The 19,723-nt window shown below is 34.1% G+C and overlaps 9 protein-coding genes across 9 annotated transcripts; 4 read left to right on the top strand and 5 right to left on the bottom strand. All coding sequences in view use genetic code 12, as the record gives it.

Annotated features, from left to right (window-relative positions):
* Nucleotides 1–78: 78 nt before the first annotated feature.
* On the top strand, nt 79–858 carry RIP1 (ubiquinol--cytochrome-c reductase catalytic subunit; the record flags this gene model as incomplete). Its single annotated transcript, XM_002547961.1, has 2 exons — nt 79–127; nt 266–858. The coding sequence occupies 2 exons, from the start codon at nt 79–81 to the stop codon at nt 856–858; spliced, it is 642 nt and encodes a 213-aa protein (XP_002548007.1).
* A 261-nt stretch (nt 859–1,119) lies between these two features.
* CTRG_02303 (T6SS phospholipase effector Tle1-like catalytic domain-containing protein) lies at nt 1,120–2,274 on the bottom strand (the record flags this gene model as incomplete). Its single annotated transcript, XM_002547960.1, has 1 exon — nt 1,120–2,274. The coding sequence occupies one exon, from the start codon at nt 2,272–2,274 to the stop codon at nt 1,120–1,122; it is 1,155 nt and encodes a 384-aa protein (XP_002548006.1).
* Nucleotides 2,275–2,324: 50 nt separating this feature from the next.
* CTRG_02302 (T6SS phospholipase effector Tle1-like catalytic domain-containing protein) lies at nt 2,325–2,786 on the bottom strand (the record flags this gene model as incomplete). The annotated part of the gene is made up of 1 exon (XM_002547959.1): nt 2,325–2,786. The coding sequence occupies one exon, from the start codon at nt 2,784–2,786 to the stop codon at nt 2,325–2,327; it is 462 nt and encodes a 153-aa protein (XP_002548005.1).
* Nucleotides 2,787–2,972: 186 nt separating this feature from the next.
* Nucleotides 2,973–3,815, bottom strand: CTRG_02301 (uncharacterized protein; the record flags this gene model as incomplete). The annotated part of the gene is made up of 1 exon (XM_002547958.1): nt 2,973–3,815. The coding sequence occupies one exon, from the start codon at nt 3,813–3,815 to the stop codon at nt 2,973–2,975; it is 843 nt and encodes a 280-aa protein (XP_002548004.1).
* An 867-nt stretch (nt 3,816–4,682) lies between these two features.
* On the top strand, nt 4,683–7,676 carry CTRG_02300 (uncharacterized protein; the record flags this gene model as incomplete). The annotated part of the gene is made up of 1 exon (XM_002547957.1): nt 4,683–7,676. One exon carries the CDS (start codon nt 4,683–4,685, stop codon nt 7,674–7,676), a length of 2,994 nt encoding a protein of 997 aa, XP_002548003.1.
* A 737-nt stretch (nt 7,677–8,413) lies between these two features.
* Nucleotides 8,414–11,779, top strand: PKC1 (protein kinase C; the record flags this gene model as incomplete). The annotated part of the gene is made up of 1 exon (XM_002547956.1): nt 8,414–11,779. One exon carries the CDS (start codon nt 8,414–8,416, stop codon nt 11,777–11,779), a length of 3,366 nt encoding a protein of 1,121 aa, XP_002548002.1.
* Nucleotides 11,780–12,019: 240 nt separating this feature from the next.
* On the bottom strand, nt 12,020–13,006 carry RAS2 (Ras2p; the record flags this gene model as incomplete). The annotated part of the gene is made up of 1 exon (XM_002547955.1): nt 12,020–13,006. One exon carries the CDS (start codon nt 13,004–13,006, stop codon nt 12,020–12,022), a length of 987 nt encoding a protein of 328 aa, XP_002548001.1.
* A 1,561-nt stretch (nt 13,007–14,567) lies between these two features.
* MAK21 (RNA-binding ribosome biosynthesis protein) lies at nt 14,568–17,615 on the bottom strand (the record flags this gene model as incomplete). Its single annotated transcript, XM_002547954.1, has 1 exon — nt 14,568–17,615. The coding sequence occupies one exon, from the start codon at nt 17,613–17,615 to the stop codon at nt 14,568–14,570; it is 3,048 nt and encodes a 1,015-aa protein (XP_002548000.1).
* A 738-nt stretch (nt 17,616–18,353) lies between these two features.
* CMK1 (protein kinase) lies at nt 18,354–19,592 on the top strand (the record flags this gene model as incomplete). Its single annotated transcript, XM_002547953.1, has 1 exon — nt 18,354–19,592. The coding sequence occupies one exon, from the start codon at nt 18,354–18,356 to the stop codon at nt 19,590–19,592; it is 1,239 nt and encodes a 412-aa protein (XP_002547999.1).
* Between the last annotated feature and the right edge of the window lie 131 nt (nt 19,593–19,723).

Genomic DNA, 19,723 nt, shown 5'->3' with positions numbered 1-19,723 from the left:
GAAAAAAAAAGGAAGAACCTGTTTCTCTAGCTTTGATTATCATTCAACGTACCTATTCAACACACCAATAATAACAAGATGTCTTCTCTTGCTTTCAGATCATTGAAGAACGGTTTAGGTTTAAAAAGTATGTTTCATAAAGAATATTAATTGATAGAGATGTGTGTATCTGTTCTGTTGATTCAAGATGGAACTGGTGTATTCAAAATCTCGGGCAATCAATGTGATTAATTTTGGTTCAATTAAACTAACTATTGATATTTAGGTTCTATTAGAGCTTTGTCTACCACTTCCACTACTTTGTCTAACTACCAACAACCAGACTTTTCATCATACTTGAACAACAAATCTCCACAAAGCAGCAGAAACTTTACCTACTTCATGGTTGGTTCTATGGGTTTATTGTCTGCCGCCGGTGCCAAATCCACCGTTGAATCTTTCCTTTCTACTTTTGCCGCCTCTGCTGATGTTTTGGCTATGGCTAAAGTTGAAGTCAAATTGGGTGCCATTCCAGAAGGTAAGAATGTCATTATCAAATGGCAAGGTAAACCAGTTTTCATCAGACACAGAACTCCAGATGAAATTGAAGAAGCCAACCAAGTTGATATTAAAGCTTTAAGAGACCCACAAACTGATGCCGACAGAGTCAAGAAACCAGAATGGTTAGTCATGTTGGGTATCTGTACCCATTTGGGTTGTGTCCCAATTGGTGAAGCTGGTGACTTTGGCGGTTGGTTCTGTCCATGTCACGGTTCCCATTATGATATTTCCGGTAGAATCAGAAAAGGTCCAGCTCCATTGAACTTGGAAATCCCAGAATATGTCTTCAGTGATGACGAAACTTTGGTTGTTGGTTAGAAATAAAGATCAAACAATTACATGAAAAAACTTTATTAAATAAAAAAATAAATGAAAAAAAAAAAGATGAAAACCTATTCAATAAATAATGATAAGAATAAACAAATACTTTTTGAAAACACGTTATAAATGATATAAAGAGAACTTGTATCAGCTTTTTTTTTTGATATTATTATTCACATGAAAGATGACTGATACTGAAAAAAAAAGTTTGTTTATTTCACATGTATATTTCGATTTAATATATATTATAAACTGCATCTAGATATTTGGGTTCTTTTTAATGATCTCTTCCAATTCATCGGGTATTTTCTTCCAGAAATCAGACTTCCAATCTTTTTGAATTTTAGCAATGGTCAAATCTTGAGCGTATTTTCGGATATCCAGGCTTTTGAATTCTTTGAAATTTTGTAGCAGTCGTACGAATTGATCACCGAATGATTTTGTGGGTATATTCTTCGGATTGTAATCCCAAATGTAATGTAATCTGTAAAATATACTCCAGTGAAGTGAACTTGATTCAGAAATTGTTCTACTACGACCAAGATTTGGTTGAGGAACTCGTTTCCAATGACCCAGTTTATCTTCCATGGTGGTGAAAAATGGAATAAATTCTAACAACCACCAGAGTAAAGAATAAAAGCACCCATCCTCAGCTCGACCAATGAATCGTTTTAGAGGAGTTTCCGGTAACCCGCTTTTTGGTGTACGCTCAGGGCATTTCTTGATGGGTGATAAAAGATCGTGGTGATAGGCTAAAAAACTGGACACAGAAGGAAAATCAGAAGACCATTGATGAACCGCACCTTTTTGAAATCTTACACCAAACTTCACTGCTTGTGCCAACATCCACCTGAATGAAACATCTGATAAAAACAGTCCCTCTGGGGTAGGTTCCCATCCACCACCAATATCACCATGATTTCCTGGAAAATAAACTTCTTCTAGATCGTTGATACTAGCAAGTGGTCGCTTTTTCCATCCAGTTAATGCATCTATTAAATACCTTAAGAGTTGACCCCATGAAAGTGCCATGACAAGATGAATATAGCTCATACTGTCATCCACGTGGTTTTCCTTGAATTCAGTAGGAGCAAAGAGTTGTTGTTTAAACTTGGCTCGTCTTTCATCTAAACTTACTGCGTGTCGGACGTGATCAACATTTGATGTCCTGATGGTATACGGGAAGATTCTATCCCACAACACACCAACTGAATTAACAGAATCCCATAATCCCATGAAGAATATTCTTGTATTGGTGCGAGAAAATGTCTTCTTAAATTCATTGGCCATGACAGCTGTCATGTGTTCAATTTGCACTGGTTGTCCATGATACTCCCAACTAGTATAAATATTCCAAGCCAAAGGAGTCATTTCGTCCAATCCCGTATTAACCAATCCCACTAATTCAATCATGCCGGCAATTATTCTGGCGGTAAAGCTCCCACGACTTAAGTAAAAACATGTTAGAACATTTTCTTCCAAGGACAATCATACTTTATACAAACATACCTGAATCCAAAAAGGTAAATTTTGTCATTGGTGTTATAAACCTTGGAGAGAAAACTATATGCTGTCATCACATGGTTTTCAAGTGTGAAAGCTACAAAGGCATCAAATCTATTACTGATCCTGGACAAAGTTGTGCTTTTAAAACTTCTTTCAAATGAATCATCTAAATCAGCATGATAACTTGATCCGATACCTGGTTGATAATAGCATAACTGATTTTTGTTGTCTCTTTCTAAAAGTCTAAACAATTTAAGGACATTAGTAAACGGTTTCGGGCCAAATTCATTCTCGGTACCATCAAAACATAAAATTATATTCTTCGACTGATCATCCTTTTTGATATATATGTTATCATCTTGTGTGTAAATCTCTCCATTATAATTGACTATTGGTCCATCTTTTGAACTTGCTGACATTCTCTGTGTTCCTTTTCAAATGAAGTTTGTTGCAAAACTCCAAGAAAAAAAAAATATGTTCAAATGAGTAGTTTTTTAAATATATTATGAATAAACAATATTTACCTATATATAAGCGAGTGAATAATATACATAAATCAAACAGAACTTATCTTAGACTATCAAAGAATCCAAGATATGATCAAATCAAAACACTTCTATTCTAGCTTTAGCATTGTTCATGGCAGTAACAATACAGTAGTCAGCACCAAGTGAATTTCCAGAAGATGGTCCTTCTGCTTTTCCAAAACCATTCTTTGGATTAATTTCACAATCCAATCCATTACATTGGTCTGGGTTATCACAAACAATTCTAATTCCAAAGTCGGGAAGTTGTCCGTTGAAATCATCAATATACTTTGGATTATAGCCAATAGTAATGAAAGTACTTCCACTCGAATCTTTATTCATACCAGCAATATATGGTGACCAGTTTCCGATTGCTTTATCAGAACTACCCCAAACACAAGCTTCAGATGAAGACACACCTGGAGGATTGATATAATAATGAGCAGCAGTTCCAGCCCAATAATTAGGACCAGGAACAGCCAAGGTTTGTTCTGAACCACCCTTAATATCATTAGGAATCAACATGGCTTCATTACCTGGTAACACAGTTTGACAAAAGGCAACATTACCTCCAGCTTTATTCAGAACTGTAACTGTTCCTTCACCATCAACACATAATGATTCACCATCAAAAGGAACCGAAACTGAACCATCATCATTACAATATAATCCACCATTCATTGATTTAGGAAAGGCATACGATGTAGCTTCTTGATCCCATTGATTCATAACCTTACCTGGTGGGCAAGCATAAGGACAGTATTTACCTGGAATGCATGGCTCATCTGGACTCATTGCCCATCCATTAGCACCAACAGGAACAATGTCAGCATCACTTGGTAGCGAACATGTAGTGATTGGACTACCAAAGCTCAAAGAAACCAAAGTAACTGCAACAGAAACTAACAATTTAAAATACATTTTTTTTTAAAAAAAAATTCAAATAAAGGAATTGAAATAAAGTTGGTATTTGTTAAAGGAGAGACTCTATAGTTAGTATATTATCTTAAAAGGAGTGAACTATAGTTAAGTTTAAAATGAAAAGTAAATGGTATTCTAATGATGGCAATTATCCATCCTCATTCTTGGTATTTATAGTCTCATGAGAGTGAATAAAAATGATTTAATTCTAGTATTAGTTAATTATTTTTTTTTTCAGTTTATTTCTTGATCTTATATTGCATCCTTTAATTGTGATTTGAACTGTTCAAGAATTGTTAAATTTTTAAACTTTCACACTTAAGGAACATAGACAAGATACAACTAATTTACGTGAATTCAACGGTCAAAGTAAAGTAAAAAGGAATATGCATTGATATTGCATAAATAAACTACATCATAGAAGAATGAAAAAAGAAAAAGTAGAATAAAGGTTCTATTATGCCATATATAGACGTATACTGGTGTAATTTAATGTATCTTTGATGGAATTGAACAAGAAAAAACTAACACAAGTCACGTGTACCATAATGGAAACATTTCAAATCTGTGGCCAAACATGGAAATATATAATCTGGAAATATGAATTCTACAAGAAAAAAAGTAACTATTCAGTTCTAGACTCGAATATTTTGTCAAAAGATATTGCAATGTTAATCTTACTGAAAAATCAGTTGATAAAGGATAATAAGATTAACTATTTGATCAGAATAAGCCTGGAAAAGAAAAGTAGAACAAATAAAAAAAGAAAAAAAAAAAACAAGAAGCCGAGAGACTGAAACTGGCAAAATAACATTCTGATAAATTGCAATTATCACCGACATTTCAATACAACATTATTACAACGAGATGACTGGATCAATAACTCGTGCATTGAGCTGGGACAATGTGTATGAGCAACAATTTATAGCTGTGACACCAATGGGTGATGAAGTTCTTTTATATCAAACCAACCATGAAGATCCCGGCGTGGAGTCCAATTCAATGTCAAAACTTTACAGTCGTTCTGGATTTGAGAACATTCAGTGCTCATCTTACTCAGATATTAATAAGGGTATTGTTGGTGTTGGCTCAATAAATGGGAACATTTCTATATTTGATATCTATTCTCCAAATTCAACAATTTTAAACTTGCGTCCAAAACAGAATCGTCCATGTAATTCCATTTCCTTCAGCAATAACAACCTAGTAGCTGTGGGGTTTGATAAAGGTCGTCAGGATACGTCATTACAAATTTGGAATATTGATGGTTATTCATCATCCGGAAATAATAATCATTTGAAAAGACCAGTCACGTCACTTCTACCGAATGAAGCTATTTTATCTACTGTTTTCTATCCAGACCAAAACTCCAATATCATTTGTGGGTCGTATAAATTTTTAAGAGAATTTGATTTAAGAACCGACCAACCAATTTATCAAATGGCTACAAAATGTACATCGGGTTTGAAAATTGATTATTTTCAAAGCCATTTGTTTCAATCATTTAGTGAAGATGGATCTTTGGCAATTTGGGATAGAAGAAAGTTAACGTCGAACAAATACAAGCAACTGGGTTCAACAAATGTGATTACAGAGACACCAATTTTACAATTTAATAGATTGTTAAGCGATGCCTCGTCAAGAAAAGTAAGTAATCCATGTGTTAGATACTCGACTGTCAGAAAAGGTGAATTTGCATCCGTCTTCAACGGGGACTTGATTAGAAGATGGCAAACTGATATTGTTCCTAGTGATGATAGTATCGTGGAACCTTTCAAAAGCAAAGATGTTTCTACACTTCAAAGCTTAAAGCAACAGGCATCTCAGCTATACAAGCCAAGAGAAGAGTCATTGTTTGTATCGTTGGTTCTCGATACCAAAACAGACTATGAGAAAGTTGTTTCATTTGACTATTCTCCTGATATAACTTCCCACACTTCTACAAATTTTGTATGCATGAGACAATCAGGTACTGTTTTCAGAATGCCAGTTGTGGAATGTATTGAAGCTTTGGATTTCAATCCAATCAACGAGTTCTCAATAGCTGGTCCTGAAGGTACAGCCACCAATTTCCTTGATAAACAGTTTGTGGAAGCAACACAGCCACTTGATCAAATAAATGTAGCACATCAAAGACATCGATCATCGTTAGTAAGGCTCGGAGATTTGACTTTGAACGACGATCTTAACAAACTCGATAATGCTACTGTTACTTCTTCGACTGTTGATGACGATAGTTTGGCACCATCAAATATGGTAGATGAAGGTAAGAGATATTCCTTTGATAACAATTTTGATGAGGATATTCCGTTGAATAGATTTCTAGATTCGTCTGATATAATCGGGAACGATATCTGTGTGACTATTAGAAAACGTGCGCAGATGGGGTATGGTGTGGATTGTGACAAGAATGTGTTGATCTTGGAAACTTTAGACGCTGGTGATAATAAATTATTTTTGAAAAACACTTGGAAATGGCTATCTTTGGCCAAGAAATCATTGGATAAAGGGTCGATGGTTTCAGAAGGAATAGATTTGGGCTATCTAGGTGTATTGGGTATTTGGAAAGGTGTTGAAGAACTTAATGACCAAAAGAGAACACACGATGGAGAACCTATTTCTGAAGCTTGGATGTCACAAGCGGTTAAGAATATAATTTCATTAAAGGGTAAGAAAACTGCAGGTATAAGTATACCAAACGATAGTGAAAAGAAGGCACAAAGAAAACTTTGTTTAGTGGTTTGTGGTTGGTATTTCACTGATGCTGAATTTGAAGAGAAATTGAAAACGCTAATTAGTCTTGGTTACTACGAGAAGGCAGCAGGATGGGCAGTTTTCCATGGTGATGTTCCAAAAGCGATTGAAATTTTGTCAAAAGCCAAATCTGAGAGATTAAGGTTAATTGCAACTGCAGTTGCAGGTTATTTGGCGTATAAGCATTCTCACGTTAATAGTCCATGGAAGGATCAATGCAGAAAAATGGCGCTGGAACTTGATGATCCGTATTTGAGAGCAATATTTGCATTCATAGCTGACGATGACTGGTGGGATGTGTTGGACGAGTCGGCATTGTCATTGAGAGAAAGATTAGGGGTTGCGTTGTGTTTCCTTTCTGATAAGGATTTAGGAGTGTATTTGAATAGAATTGCCGATGCAGTTGTTACCAAAGGAGAGTTGGAAGGGTTGACATTAACAGGAATAACACCAAGAGGAATTGATTTGTTACAGAGCTATGTTGATAGAACTACAGATGTTCAGACTGCATCATTAATTGCTTTGTTTGCTTGTCCTAGATATTTCAATGATCCAAGAACAACCCACTGGATTGATTGCTATAGATCTTTGCTAAATAGCTGGGGGTTATTTGGTGTGAGAGCAAAATTTGATGTTGCCAGAACAAAATTATCGAAAACTTTTGAAGGCCAAACAACTGTGAAGGCTGCACCTAAACAAGTTTATCTACAATGTAATCGATGCAACAAGAATATTTCAAAAATCAAATCAAGCACTACCAATAACCAAGCGTTGTTGAAACAGCAGTTCAACAAATTAAACAATCATAATACCAATGTTAAATTGACAGATATTATCAATGCATGTCCCCATTGTGGTGCTCCTTTGCCAAGGTGCTCAATTTGTTTATTGTCCTTAGGAACTGATTTGTCGTTAGAATCAGATGATAACTTAGATGGCGGTACAGAAACTAATATTGCTGCAAGACTTGAAAAGAGGTTCAAAGACTGGTTTAGTTTCTGTCTTACTTGTAATCATGGATGTCATGCGCATCATGCTGAAGAATGGTTTTCAAAGCATTATATTTGTCCTGTGCCAGATTGCAATTGTCGTTGCAATAGTAAATAGAGTGTAGGGCAATAAGTACGAAATCTGATGTAATCAAACAAAAGAAAAAAAAGAAAGCTTTTCCTTCTCCGCGTTGCAAATCTCAACACATTTAGTTTTTCATTCTTTGGCTGTTCTATTTTTATTATGGTATGCACTGTACATTGTTATCTTGTTCGTAAACCCAAAACAATCATTGTAATATATTTGTACCAGAGTGGGTAACAAATTGGTATGGTGAAGAATGGCCATGCCTGTGGGTTTATATACAGTAACATTAGAAACAATTGAATTTAACAAATCAAGATATTGTGCAGATAACAAATTCGTCTTTATGTATCAAGAAGAAGAAAAGGCTAAAATAATTAAAAAAAAATTTTGGAAAGTTAGAGCCGCATTACGTAATCATTTGCCTGAATCAGTTACAGCAAAATCTCTTACACACTACAGTGACAAAACAGAAAAAATCTTAGCAACAACAACAACAACAACAACAGCAAAAAAAAAAACTCGTTTGATCCAAAACAACAACAAAGTTTTTTTTTTCCTTTCCCTTTAAGCATTCTCTTTTTTTATTTTTTTTTTTCCTTCATTCTCCTTCAAATTAATTCTTGTATTCTTTTTAATTTTTGTTGGTTTGATTTGAATTGGTTGTCAACATTTACAAGTTGTTATCCTTCTTCTTAAGTATTATTAACTAAGTTTTCATCAGATCATTCAGGAACTAAAAATCCAAACTTGCCTCATTATAAAGAAAAATGTCACATCCGCCCCAACAATCTCCCGAGCAAGTTGTTGAAGAGATCAGACAAAAAATCCAAAAAGAGCGTAAGATCATTCAAGGTTTCAACAATGTTAAAAAAAACACCAATAATCCAGAAGTCATCCAAAAATGTAAATCCAAAATCATCGAATCACAGTCGGTAATTGACTATTATGAACAGACTATGAATAAATTGACAAGACAAATGCAAAGATTAAATACACATGGTAGTAATGAAACGGCTACTGCTGATGGTAGAAGTTCTGTTGTATCTGAGTACAAACAGAATTATTCCAATTTTGATTTGATCAAATATGAATGTCCCTCCCTTGGAAATAAGATCCAGTACATGTTACAATATTTAGAGTTCAAACTTCAAGTAGAAAATAAGTATTCCGAAGCAAACAAAAAGTTGTCACACCTTTATCTCATGGATGGTGACAAATCATCAAGTAATGCTGCTGCAGGTGGCAAAGCGGAAAGTGACCAAAGAATCCACTTATTGGAAAAGGCATTGAAGAAGTATCAAAAATTTAGTATCAATGATCATGAATTTGATCGTGATTTTGAGATTATGGATGGTACCAAGCACTCAAGAAAACTTTTGACAGGTAGATTAACTGTTTCTGTCACCTGTATTAGAGATGTTGATCATATCGCCACAGCACCAATGAAGAAACGTGAGACCATAATAGTGGTCAAAATTGATGATTTGGAAAAGGCACGAACAAAACCATCGAAGAACGACAATTGGAATGAAGAAATGATTATTGATGTTGATAAAAGTCATGAAATAGAATTATCTGTGATGGATAAACAAAATGGAGTCTATGTTCCGGTTGCCGTCAATTGGCTTTCTCTTTTTGATTTGGCAGAAGAAATTCGTAAAAGGAAAGTTGCCAAAGACCAAGGTTCAAGTGGTTGGTTACCAGCATCCAATTTCCCACAAAACGGTGGATCTAGTGGTAATTTAGGCACTATTGGTGGTAGTTATGGAGCTACATCACCATTACCTCCAAATGATGATTTGACACCATCAAGATCTCCGAATCAGGAAGCCAAGGATGCCAATATTCTGGTCAGCACATGGTTGAGTTTGGAACCGGGTGGTCAAATGTTGGTCAATTTGAATTTTGAAAAATCGCTTACCCAAGGAAAACAATTTAGAGGTCCATTGGGCCGTCATGGTGCCATTCGTCAAAAAAAGGAAGAAGTTTTCGAGAAACATGGTCACCAATTTGTCCAGAAACAATTTTACAATATTATGTCTTGTGCCCTTTGTGGGGAATTTTTGCGTTATACTGGTTATCAATGTCAAGATTGTAAGTTCTTGTGTCATAAAAAGTGTTACCAAAAAGTTGTTACGAAATGTATTTCTAAATCTGGTTCTGATTATGATGCTGCTCAATTAAACCATCGTATTCCTCATAGATTTGAACCAGTTACCAATCATGGTACAAAATGGTGTTGTCATTGTGGTTATCTTTTACCTTGGGGTAAAAAGAATGTTCGAAAATGTACCGAATGTGGCGTCATGTGTCATGCTCAATGTACTCATTTAGTTCCTGATTTCTGTGGTATGTCTTTGCAAATGGCTAATGAGATCCTTGCTACGATTGAGTCTACCAAGCTTTCACCGAAGAAACCGGTTACTTCTAGACAGAGGTCACAACCACAATTAGGAAAACAATTACCACCAAGACCTTCAACCGAAGTTGAAAAGAAGGAATCATTGGACTCTGGTGAAACATTGCACACTAATGAAGAGTCATATAAGTCATTAAGACCTGCCTCAATTGCTCATGCAGATTTGGATTATGTTTCAAAGTTGCCAACTACTGTACAGAACAAATACCAAGAACCGGTTGAATTACCTCAACAACATCAAGTCACAAAGCGTCGTGCACCAGATACATCTGATCTTAGTTTTGATACCAGTTATGTTCAATCATCCCAACAACAGCAACAGCAGCAACAGCAGCAGCAACAACAAGACTATGATCCTCGCCGCGTTCTGGGAGAACAAAGACATGGAATACCTCCTGTCGTTTCAGAAGATTATTCTATGGAACAACAACCTCAACATGAACAAGAGGTTGAAGATGTTGTGATGGAAGATGTAAAGAATGATTTTAGTGACTTTGATTACCACAATAAGCATACTAGAAATGAAATTCTTTCCAATGTACAAGAAGAAGATATGCGCAGTCCATTTGCGGATCAAGTCGAACCACATGTTCCACAAACAGCTGTTCACCATCAAAATAAACAAGTCCAACAAGTTCAACAGGAAGAGATTACACATCACAGAAGTCACTCTAGTGGTAAATCCGGAAAATCCAAGCGTCGTAAGAGAAAAGTTGGGTTGGATGATTTCCAATTTTTGGCAGTTTTGGGTAAGGGTAATTTTGGTAAAGTTATGTTGGCTGAATCAAGACATACCGATAAATTATGTGCAATCAAAGTTTTGAAGAAGGATTTCATTGTTGAAAATGATGAAGCAGAAAGTGTCAAATCAGAAAAGAGAGTATTTTTAACGGCTAATAGAGAAATGCATCCATTTTTGTTGAATTTGCATTGCTGTTTCCAAACGGAGAATAGAATCTATTTTGTTATGGAGTATATTTCCGGTGGTGATTTGATGTGGCACATCCAAAAGAATAGATTTACTGCGAAGAGAGCCAAGTTTTATGCTTGTGAAGTTCTTTTAGGTTTGAAATATTTCCATGATAATGGTATTGTTTATCGTGATTTGAAATTGGATAATATCTTACTTACCACTAAAGGTCATATCAAAATTGGTGATTATGGTTTATGTAAAGAAAACATGTGGCATAAGAGCACCACTTCCACCTTCTGTGGTACTCCAGAGTTTATGGCTCCAGAAATTGTTGCAGGTAAGCCATATGATAGAAGTGTTGACTGGTGGGCATTTGGTGTGTTATTGTTCCAAATGTTGTTGTGCCAATCTCCATTCAAAGGTGATGATGAGGATGATATTTTCAATGCCATTGAGAATGATGAAGTTAAGTACCCAATAAACTTATCTAGACAAACAGTATTGGTACTACAAGCATTATTAACCAAGGATCCTTCTCAACGTCTTGGTAGTGGTCCACGAGATGCCGAAGAAATTATGGAACATCCATATTTCCATGATGTTAACTTTGATGATGTGCTTCATTGTAGAATCCCAGCACCATATATTCCAGAAGTTCAATCTGAACATGACTATTCCAATTTTGATCAAGAGTTTACTTCTGAGACTCCAAGATTAACTCCTGTTGAAACTGTTCTTACTTCTGAAATGCAAGAACAATTTAGAGGATTCTCCCATATATCTGAGCATGCCCAGATATAGAACAATGATTGAAAATCCAATAACATAAATCAATAGTAATGATATCACAGAAAATATTTTAATCTATTAACTGATTATGGGTATTTCCTTACTTGATTTATGTATATAAGACATTACGTATGGGTATATATAAATAAAAAGTTAATATTTAGTATACTAGGAAGAAGCAAAAAAAAAAAGTAAAAAAAGCTCTATTTAAACGTATGTAAACATAAAAATATGGTAAGTTCTTAAATGCAATCAAGTTATGACACAACATCCATGTTTTTTAGATGATGCTTTCAATGACGATGAATCTCGTTCTATAGATTTTGATCTCATTACATGAATTGGATTCCTTATTTTTTTGGTAGTTGATGTTGTAGATGACAGTTTAGAATGTGATGATCTTGGTAATGGGCAATCATTTGGAGATTGATCTTGATCTAGCAGTTGTTGTGGTTTCTTTGTTTGATTAATTTGTTTTTCTTGTAGTTCTTGTTTGTCATGATGAAGATCATCTATTGGATCTATTTTATCATCTATAATATCATGTGCTACACCTGGCAGTGGGAAATCTGAATTCACCGAATCATACGTTTTATATAATGATAAAACATTTGATTTTGGTAATTCTAATTCATCATCACCAGTAATTGAAGTTGTTACTCTTTCTTTCTTATCAAGATCTAATCTTATTTTAACAGCTAAATCAGTAATTTTTTCAAATGAATCTTTAATAGCAAAAGATTCTTTAGATGAACATTCATGAAATGCAACAGCATTTATTTTCTTAGCAAAATCAGCTCCATCATAATATGATACCTCTCGACTACTGGATTCCAAATCAAATTTTGTACCTATAAGACATATTGGAGGGATATCATGAGGACCTCTTAATTGTATAATTCCTGAATAATAATCTTCTAAATCAATAAAAGATTTTAAATTTGCAATGGAATATACTAGAATTAATGTATTGGCATTAAGAATATGCATCTCTCGACTTTCACTGTATAAATCTTTATTATAATCACTTTCAAATATTGATATCTCTTGAAAACTTCCCCCTGTATCTGGTGTCACCACTCGTTTGGTATATAATGCATCTAAATCTTCAATATCTGGAATAAATCTGTCATAAATGTAATGAACTATAAGGGTGGATTTACCAACTCCGTCTGACCCAACAAGACACATATCGTATCTTTTGGTTAATGCTTGGATTCCATCTCGAAATAAAACCATTTTTATACACTAAAGAAATTTACTATTTTAAAAATCAAATAAAAGGAATGGAATTAATACAAGTTTTGAATTGTATGAAATATTAATTATTAAGGATTGAATATTAAACGTGTATACTTATTAAGAACCCTGAGGAGTGAGGGAAAAAAATTATTGACAGGTATTGACAGGTTGAGGTATAAAACGTCAAAAATAAAAAATGGTTAAACTATTTATTGATCAATATATTGCTTTCAAATGATAAATAAGATGATGAAGAAAGAACAAGATGATGATGATAAATAATAATTTTTTTTAAAAAAAGAAGCGAAGAGTAGAAAAGAAAAGAAAAGATATCCTTGTTGGGTACATTTACGATTTGAAAGGAAAATTTTGCTTGAGAGGTTTCGGGGCTTGATGAAAAAATTGAATAAACAAAACGCCTGCTTGCCCTGTCTGTCTGTCACTATTTAGTTAAAAAAAAATCCAACTGAAAATCTTGACTAGTTTTTCTAGAAACCACGGAGTTATGCACCCTGCAGCAAAGCTAGTTTCCTTTTTGCTAGTCAAAACTAGTGTAGAATGTAAACGAATAAGGAGACATTGACCGGAACCCTTCTTATTGTACCAAGACTTCGCTCGGTAACTCGGTTTTATTTGAAATGAAAGTAAAACTTGAATGGAATTTTCAACCTCAGCAGTTAAAGCGAAGCAAAGTCATAATGCAATGCAATGAAAAAAAAAAAGACTGACCTGTTTTGAATTGCACAAATTTACATGAAAGTACCAAAAGACATGAAATACAACAATGCTACAGAATTCTGTAACTTTGTTACTCACCACCACCAGCACATCAAAAGAAAAGAAAATAAGCAAAAGAAAAATCAAAAATGGCGCTATTTATTCTATAGACATCCAGTATCTTGCATGAATGGATTAACCGTAGCTGTAACAAACCACCCATAAATCCATGGGGGATTTGAGAGGAGAAGAACAAGAGAACGTGTAAAGGTATGACATATTGAATTCCAAAAAAAAAAAAAGCAAATTCATACGTTGTGTTGCGTTACATTACTATGGCTTTCGGTAAAAGCCCTTTAACCGTTTCCTTGACCTAAACACAAAATTGAACCGAACTCGGTGTTTAGCACCTTTTTCTTTATGTTTTCATTCAAATATTCATTTGGTGATTTCTTTTTAATTGTTATCCAATGCATACTCAGGTACGATGAAAGAAACAACAAGGATTTTAAATGAACGTTTCTGCATGTTTATACTATTTGTTTGATGTCTCTGTTTTATGCTTTCAACTTGCATTGAGTTGACATTTGGCTACCGTTTTATTTTTTTCAATCAGCTGGTAGAAAAATATGTATTAGTACATTACGTAAGAATTATATACTTAAAGTGTTTTACTTCGGCCAATACAATTGAAAGCCCGCTGTACATGGTGATCGTATTTTTGTGGCCTACAAGAATGGAAAAATCTTTATTTTTCCGGTTGCCGGTTGCGGTTACTAATAATTATAATTGTGTATTATGTGAAAGAAAAACGACAAAAAGCAAAAAAAAATTATATGCTTTATGTATTCTTTTTAGACAATTTACGTTTCTTAGGAGCTGGTTGTTCTTCTTCCTCTTCCTCTTCTTCTTCATCATCATCACCTAAACTTAAATCTGCTTCATCAAAATCAGAAGCATTTTGGAAAACATCTTCGGCATCATCGAAATCTTCTGCATCTTTGAATACAGCACCATCATCATCGCTTCCTTCTTCGCCTTGTTCACCTTCTTCTTCGTCTGAGCCCGAGTCGGACATAAAGTCTTCCATATCTAAGTCATCTTCGAAACCATCATCCAAATCATCATTCAAATCATCTTCAACACCTGATTTGGTTAATGCTTCCCAAATTTCTCCTTCATCTTCCTCTTCTTCTTCATCATCATCTTCATTTTCACCGTCACCTTTATCTTTGGTGTCTTTCTTTGTTCTAATCTTGTTTACTTTAGTAGTGAAATATTGATGGAAGAATTTTTCATCTGGTTTGATATCATCAATCTTCTTATTGAGCCAATTTTCAGTGTTGACGGGAATATCAGTATCTAACAAGTTTGTAGCTTTAACTAATAATGATCCAGTATGAGCACCACCCAAAGGTTGCATAATAGAGGACCCTTTGGTTTGCGGCTTTTGTTTAGCATTTTTATAAACAAAACGATCCAAGAAATGGGACAATGTGTATAATCCTAAATCTGGTTTGGCTTGTTTAGAGCCATCAATGAAGGAAGATGCGTAAATAGAAACTGTTGGATGGTAGTGGTTAACAAATTGACCAATTTCCCATAATGATGATTTATCAGCATTGGCAAATTTAGGATCACGTTTTCTTGGATCATAGTCTTCATCGGCAGAAGTGTGTTTTTCTTGTTTCTCCTTTTCGGCTTGTTCTTCTTCATCATTCTCTTCTTCTGGTCTAGAGGCAACATCAATTAACAAATCAGAAATTTCAGGAATGGTCTTGGATAATTCAGTCATTAAGTATAACATACCAGAAATAGCACCAACATTCAACCAATGGGAACAAATTTGTAACATTCTCTTCACAAATGCCAAAACTCTTGATTTGTTGTTGATATCATTCTTTAACGATTTGAATAATAAGTTCAAATAAATACCTTGTTTAGATGAATTGGCCAATCTTGGATCCAATAATGACTCATACAATGTTCTATAATATCTGTCGGAATTCAATCCTTGCTCAGAAACAATGTGATTGACCAATACTAAAGCTTGAATGGAAGTGTTGAAATTACTACTGTGAGTAATCTTGAACAAGGTATCCAAATGATTTTGGAAAACATCATTAGGTAATTGAGAAAATGGGAAAGCACGATTCAAACCAGTAAGTAATGCAGAAAACAATTTAGCATTCTTTTCTTCGATGATTTCTTTCTCGGATTTTTCTTCAACTTTAACTGATTTACCACCTTTTTTACCCTTTTTGAAATTCTTACGGTTGTTTTTTCTTCCTCTTTGTGATTCTCCAATTGACTTGTCTTTATTTGATTCTTTGTTGATTCCATCACTTTCCACTAAAGTCTTTTCAAATAATGCAAAATAGGTTTTAATCAAAGAATTGGCCAATTCATGTTCTTTTCTGGTCAAAATTGTTTGATTCAAAGTTGTAACACCATAATATTTGGCATGACCATCGTCATTACTTTGAAAGATAACATCAATTACGGAATCAGTAACAATTTGTTTCATAGCAGGATGGGCTTGCTCTAATTGTAAAATCAAGTAGGAAGCTTTAGCGGAAACTTTATTATCAATATCACCCAATTTATTAACACCTAATTTCAACAAATTAACTTCTTGTTCCGGTTTTGCACTCAATAAATCGAAAATATGATTAGTGACAGTCATTCTAACATGTACAATAGGATCTTGAGATAATTTTTCCAATATTTGAATTAATTTAAAGTAAACTCCTTTCAAGTAATCTTCATAATAATAAATAGCTAATTTTAAATCTGAATCTTCTTTGGTTAATGGTTGCTTATCAAAAGTGAACAATTTACGATCTGGTAATAAACTGTTAATCAACAAATCTTTCAACGCAGCAATAGATTGTAATGCAGCTGTTCTTGATTTCTTATCACAATATCCTAATAAAGTGTCCATGGCTTTCATATTATGTAATGGAGCTTCTTGAATCAATAATGTTAAAGCAGAAATTTTATCGTTCAAAGTACCATCAGATAAAATTTGAGACAAGAACTTCTTTTGTGAAGTATTAGATGCAAATTCTTCTAAATAAGTCTTGTTGTCTTTTTCAATGGTAGATTTAGCTCTATCTAATAATCTTTCTCTGGCAAATCTATCTAATTTCATTGGTGTTTCAGCAGGAACTTCAACAATGTTAAACCAATCAGTACGATTTGGAACAATTAATTTTGAGCTCGAAACAGATGAAAGATCAGTAACTTTGTCTGGTTCTTGTTCTTTAGATTTTTTGTTATCAACTTCAACTTCTTTAAATAAAACTTTGCTTTCTGATTCTGATTCTGATTCTGATTCGGAGTCAGAGTCAGAGTCGGAGTCGGATTCACTTTCTTCTTCTTCTTCAGATTCTTCTTCAACTTCAGATTCTTCTTTATCTTCTTCAATGTTGTCTTCATTTTCTTCCTCTTCTTCCTCTTCATCTTCTTGATCTTCATCGACTAATTCAGGAACTTCTTCTTCTTCTTCGTCACTTACGACAATGGCTTCACCGTCACCCAATCCAATTCCTTGCATAAATTTACTCAAATCGTTATTGAAAGATTTATCCAATTTAGTATCATCAACTTCAAATTCTTGTTCACTTTTCTCATCGTCACTTTCAATTCCTTCTAATAATTTCAAATCTTCTTCAGTTGCACCTAAGGCTAAAGCTTCACGACGTAAAACATCACCTTCATTTTCTGATTCTTTAGTTTCTTTCTTCTTATTATCACTCTTTACATCATTATTGTTTGCCTGAGTACTCTTCTTCTTATCCTTCTTGGAATTACTTTTCTTCTTGTCATTTTGCTGACTTAACTTGCTGGATATTTTATCCTTCAAGGAAGCTAAGTTTAAACTCATTGTGGTAGTACAGTGTTTAACGATGATACAACTAGGTGGAGCAAATCTACTATTTAGAACTTTTAATTTTATTTTTATTTTTTTTTTTTTTCTTTGTGAAGTGATGAGCTCCAAAAATTTTCCAGTCACGTGAATATTAACTAATGAAATATTAGATTGATGTCACATTCCCAATTAGGAAGTCTACAAGTCGGAGCAACTGAAGCGAAAAAAGCAACGAGTAATTTTCCGAGTTACGCGCCCCGCAGTCGCTTGTTCAATCTCCAGTTGGAACCTTACTTCATGAACCCTGATGTTTACCATGTATAGTATGGTTTGAAGGAGTATATGGCAACAACAATACTCTCTAATGTAAACTCCCTAAAACTAAAGAGCTGGGTTTCAATTATTGAATAGGAGATAGAAGGTAAAGAGAACTTTTGGGACAACCATTAGGATCCCCCCTAATTTTCCGGGGACAAAAGAAAAAAAGAAATGAAATTACAATGGGGTGACGAAACAATGCTTTACAATTCATCTCGGAACAATTTTAAATTTTTTTATTCCCCCAAAATATAAAATCTAAATACAAAACCAAAGCAAACCAGAAAAAAAAAGTACGCCGATTATTAAATTTAATTTTTAGATAAATCCTATCTACTTTATATAAGATCGTTGAGAAATCCCCCCTTTGTTTTACTAATTTCTCATCATTTTTTTTTGTTTCTTTCTTTCTTTAGTTCGTCAAAGTATATTCAAATGACTAGATTAAATCTTACACCTTGGGAACAAGATGGTGATGCCAAAACCACTCCTAATAATACATCCTATATTTTATCCAAGAAACCTTTAGGAGATGGTTCATATTCAGTGGTTTTTGAATGTAAGAATAGTACTACTGGTAGACACTATGCAGCAAAAAAGTATAGTAAAAGATTAATGTATGGTAATGAAACCATGTTAAAGAATGAATTTGAAATATTAAAGCAAGTATCTTTATCTCATGTAAATATTTTATCATTGATTGATTATTTTGAAACTGAAGATAATTTATACTTAATTACTGATTTAGCTCGTGGTGGAGATTTATGGAATAAAGTATCAGCTGAAGGTAGACTTGATGAAGATACCGTGAAAAGAATACTTAAACAATTGGTTAAATCTGTGGAATTTTTACATTGTCATAATATAGTACATCATGATATTAAAGCTGAGAATATTTTCTTTCTTTCTTCAGATCACAAGAATATATTATTAGGTGATTTTGGATTAGCTAGAATATTGAATTCAAATGAAAAAATGCATGATGTTTCAGGTACTTTAAGTTATATGGCTCCTGAAATGTTTGATCGTGAACAAGGATATAGTTTTCCTATTGATATTTGGGCTATTGGTGTTGTTGCTTATTTCATGCTTGGTGGATATATGCCATTTGATTGTGATGATGATGAAGAAACTAAAGATGCCATTAAAAATAGAAAATATTTATTTGAACCGGACGATTATTGGACTGATCTTTCATCTGACGCAAGAGAGTTTATTTCATCATGTTTACAACTCGATCCATCTAAAAGACCAAAAGCCGAACAATTGTTGTATCATCCATTCTTGAAGACAAAAACAAGTAGTTTCTTGAGACTTTCTCAGAAGGATCACCTTAAGAGATCAGTTACAAATTTATCTGCTTTACAAAGAGATCAAATTACAAGTATATTTTCTAATGGTAATTCTCCAAGTTTACACCATTCCAATTCAATCAGTAGCAGGTTAGAACGCGGGCGTTTTGAATCCTTAAATAAAGATTTTACATTACATGGTGCTTATTGTCTGTCACCAGAAACAGTTTCACTTTTCACTTCCCCAGTTGGTTCAGCTGCTGTTTCAAGAGAAGGATCAGGCGTCCATTTGTATGATGAACTCCGTAGGTATGATGCATCTCCTCATAAAAAGGGTTTATCATTGAATGCATCTCGACAATCAGCAACATTCGTGTTGTGAGCCCCTTTGCTGTTGGACAGAGACACACCAATGAGGTGAAAAAAAAAAACGCGCTCCCCAAAAAAATAGTTGATGATAACAAAGCAAAGCAAAACGAGAACTAAGAAGAAAAAAAAAAAATTCTCCTTTCT

Source organism: Candida tropicalis, assembly GCF_000006335.3.
Source record: "Candida tropicalis MYA-3404 genomic scaffold supercont3.3, whole genome shotgun sequence".
Classification (NCBI taxonomy): Eukaryota; Fungi; Ascomycota; class Pichiomycetes; order Serinales; family Debaryomycetaceae; genus Candida; species Candida tropicalis.
Note: the sequence above shows the minus strand (reverse complement) of the source record. Positions and strands in the feature narration are given on the sequence as shown.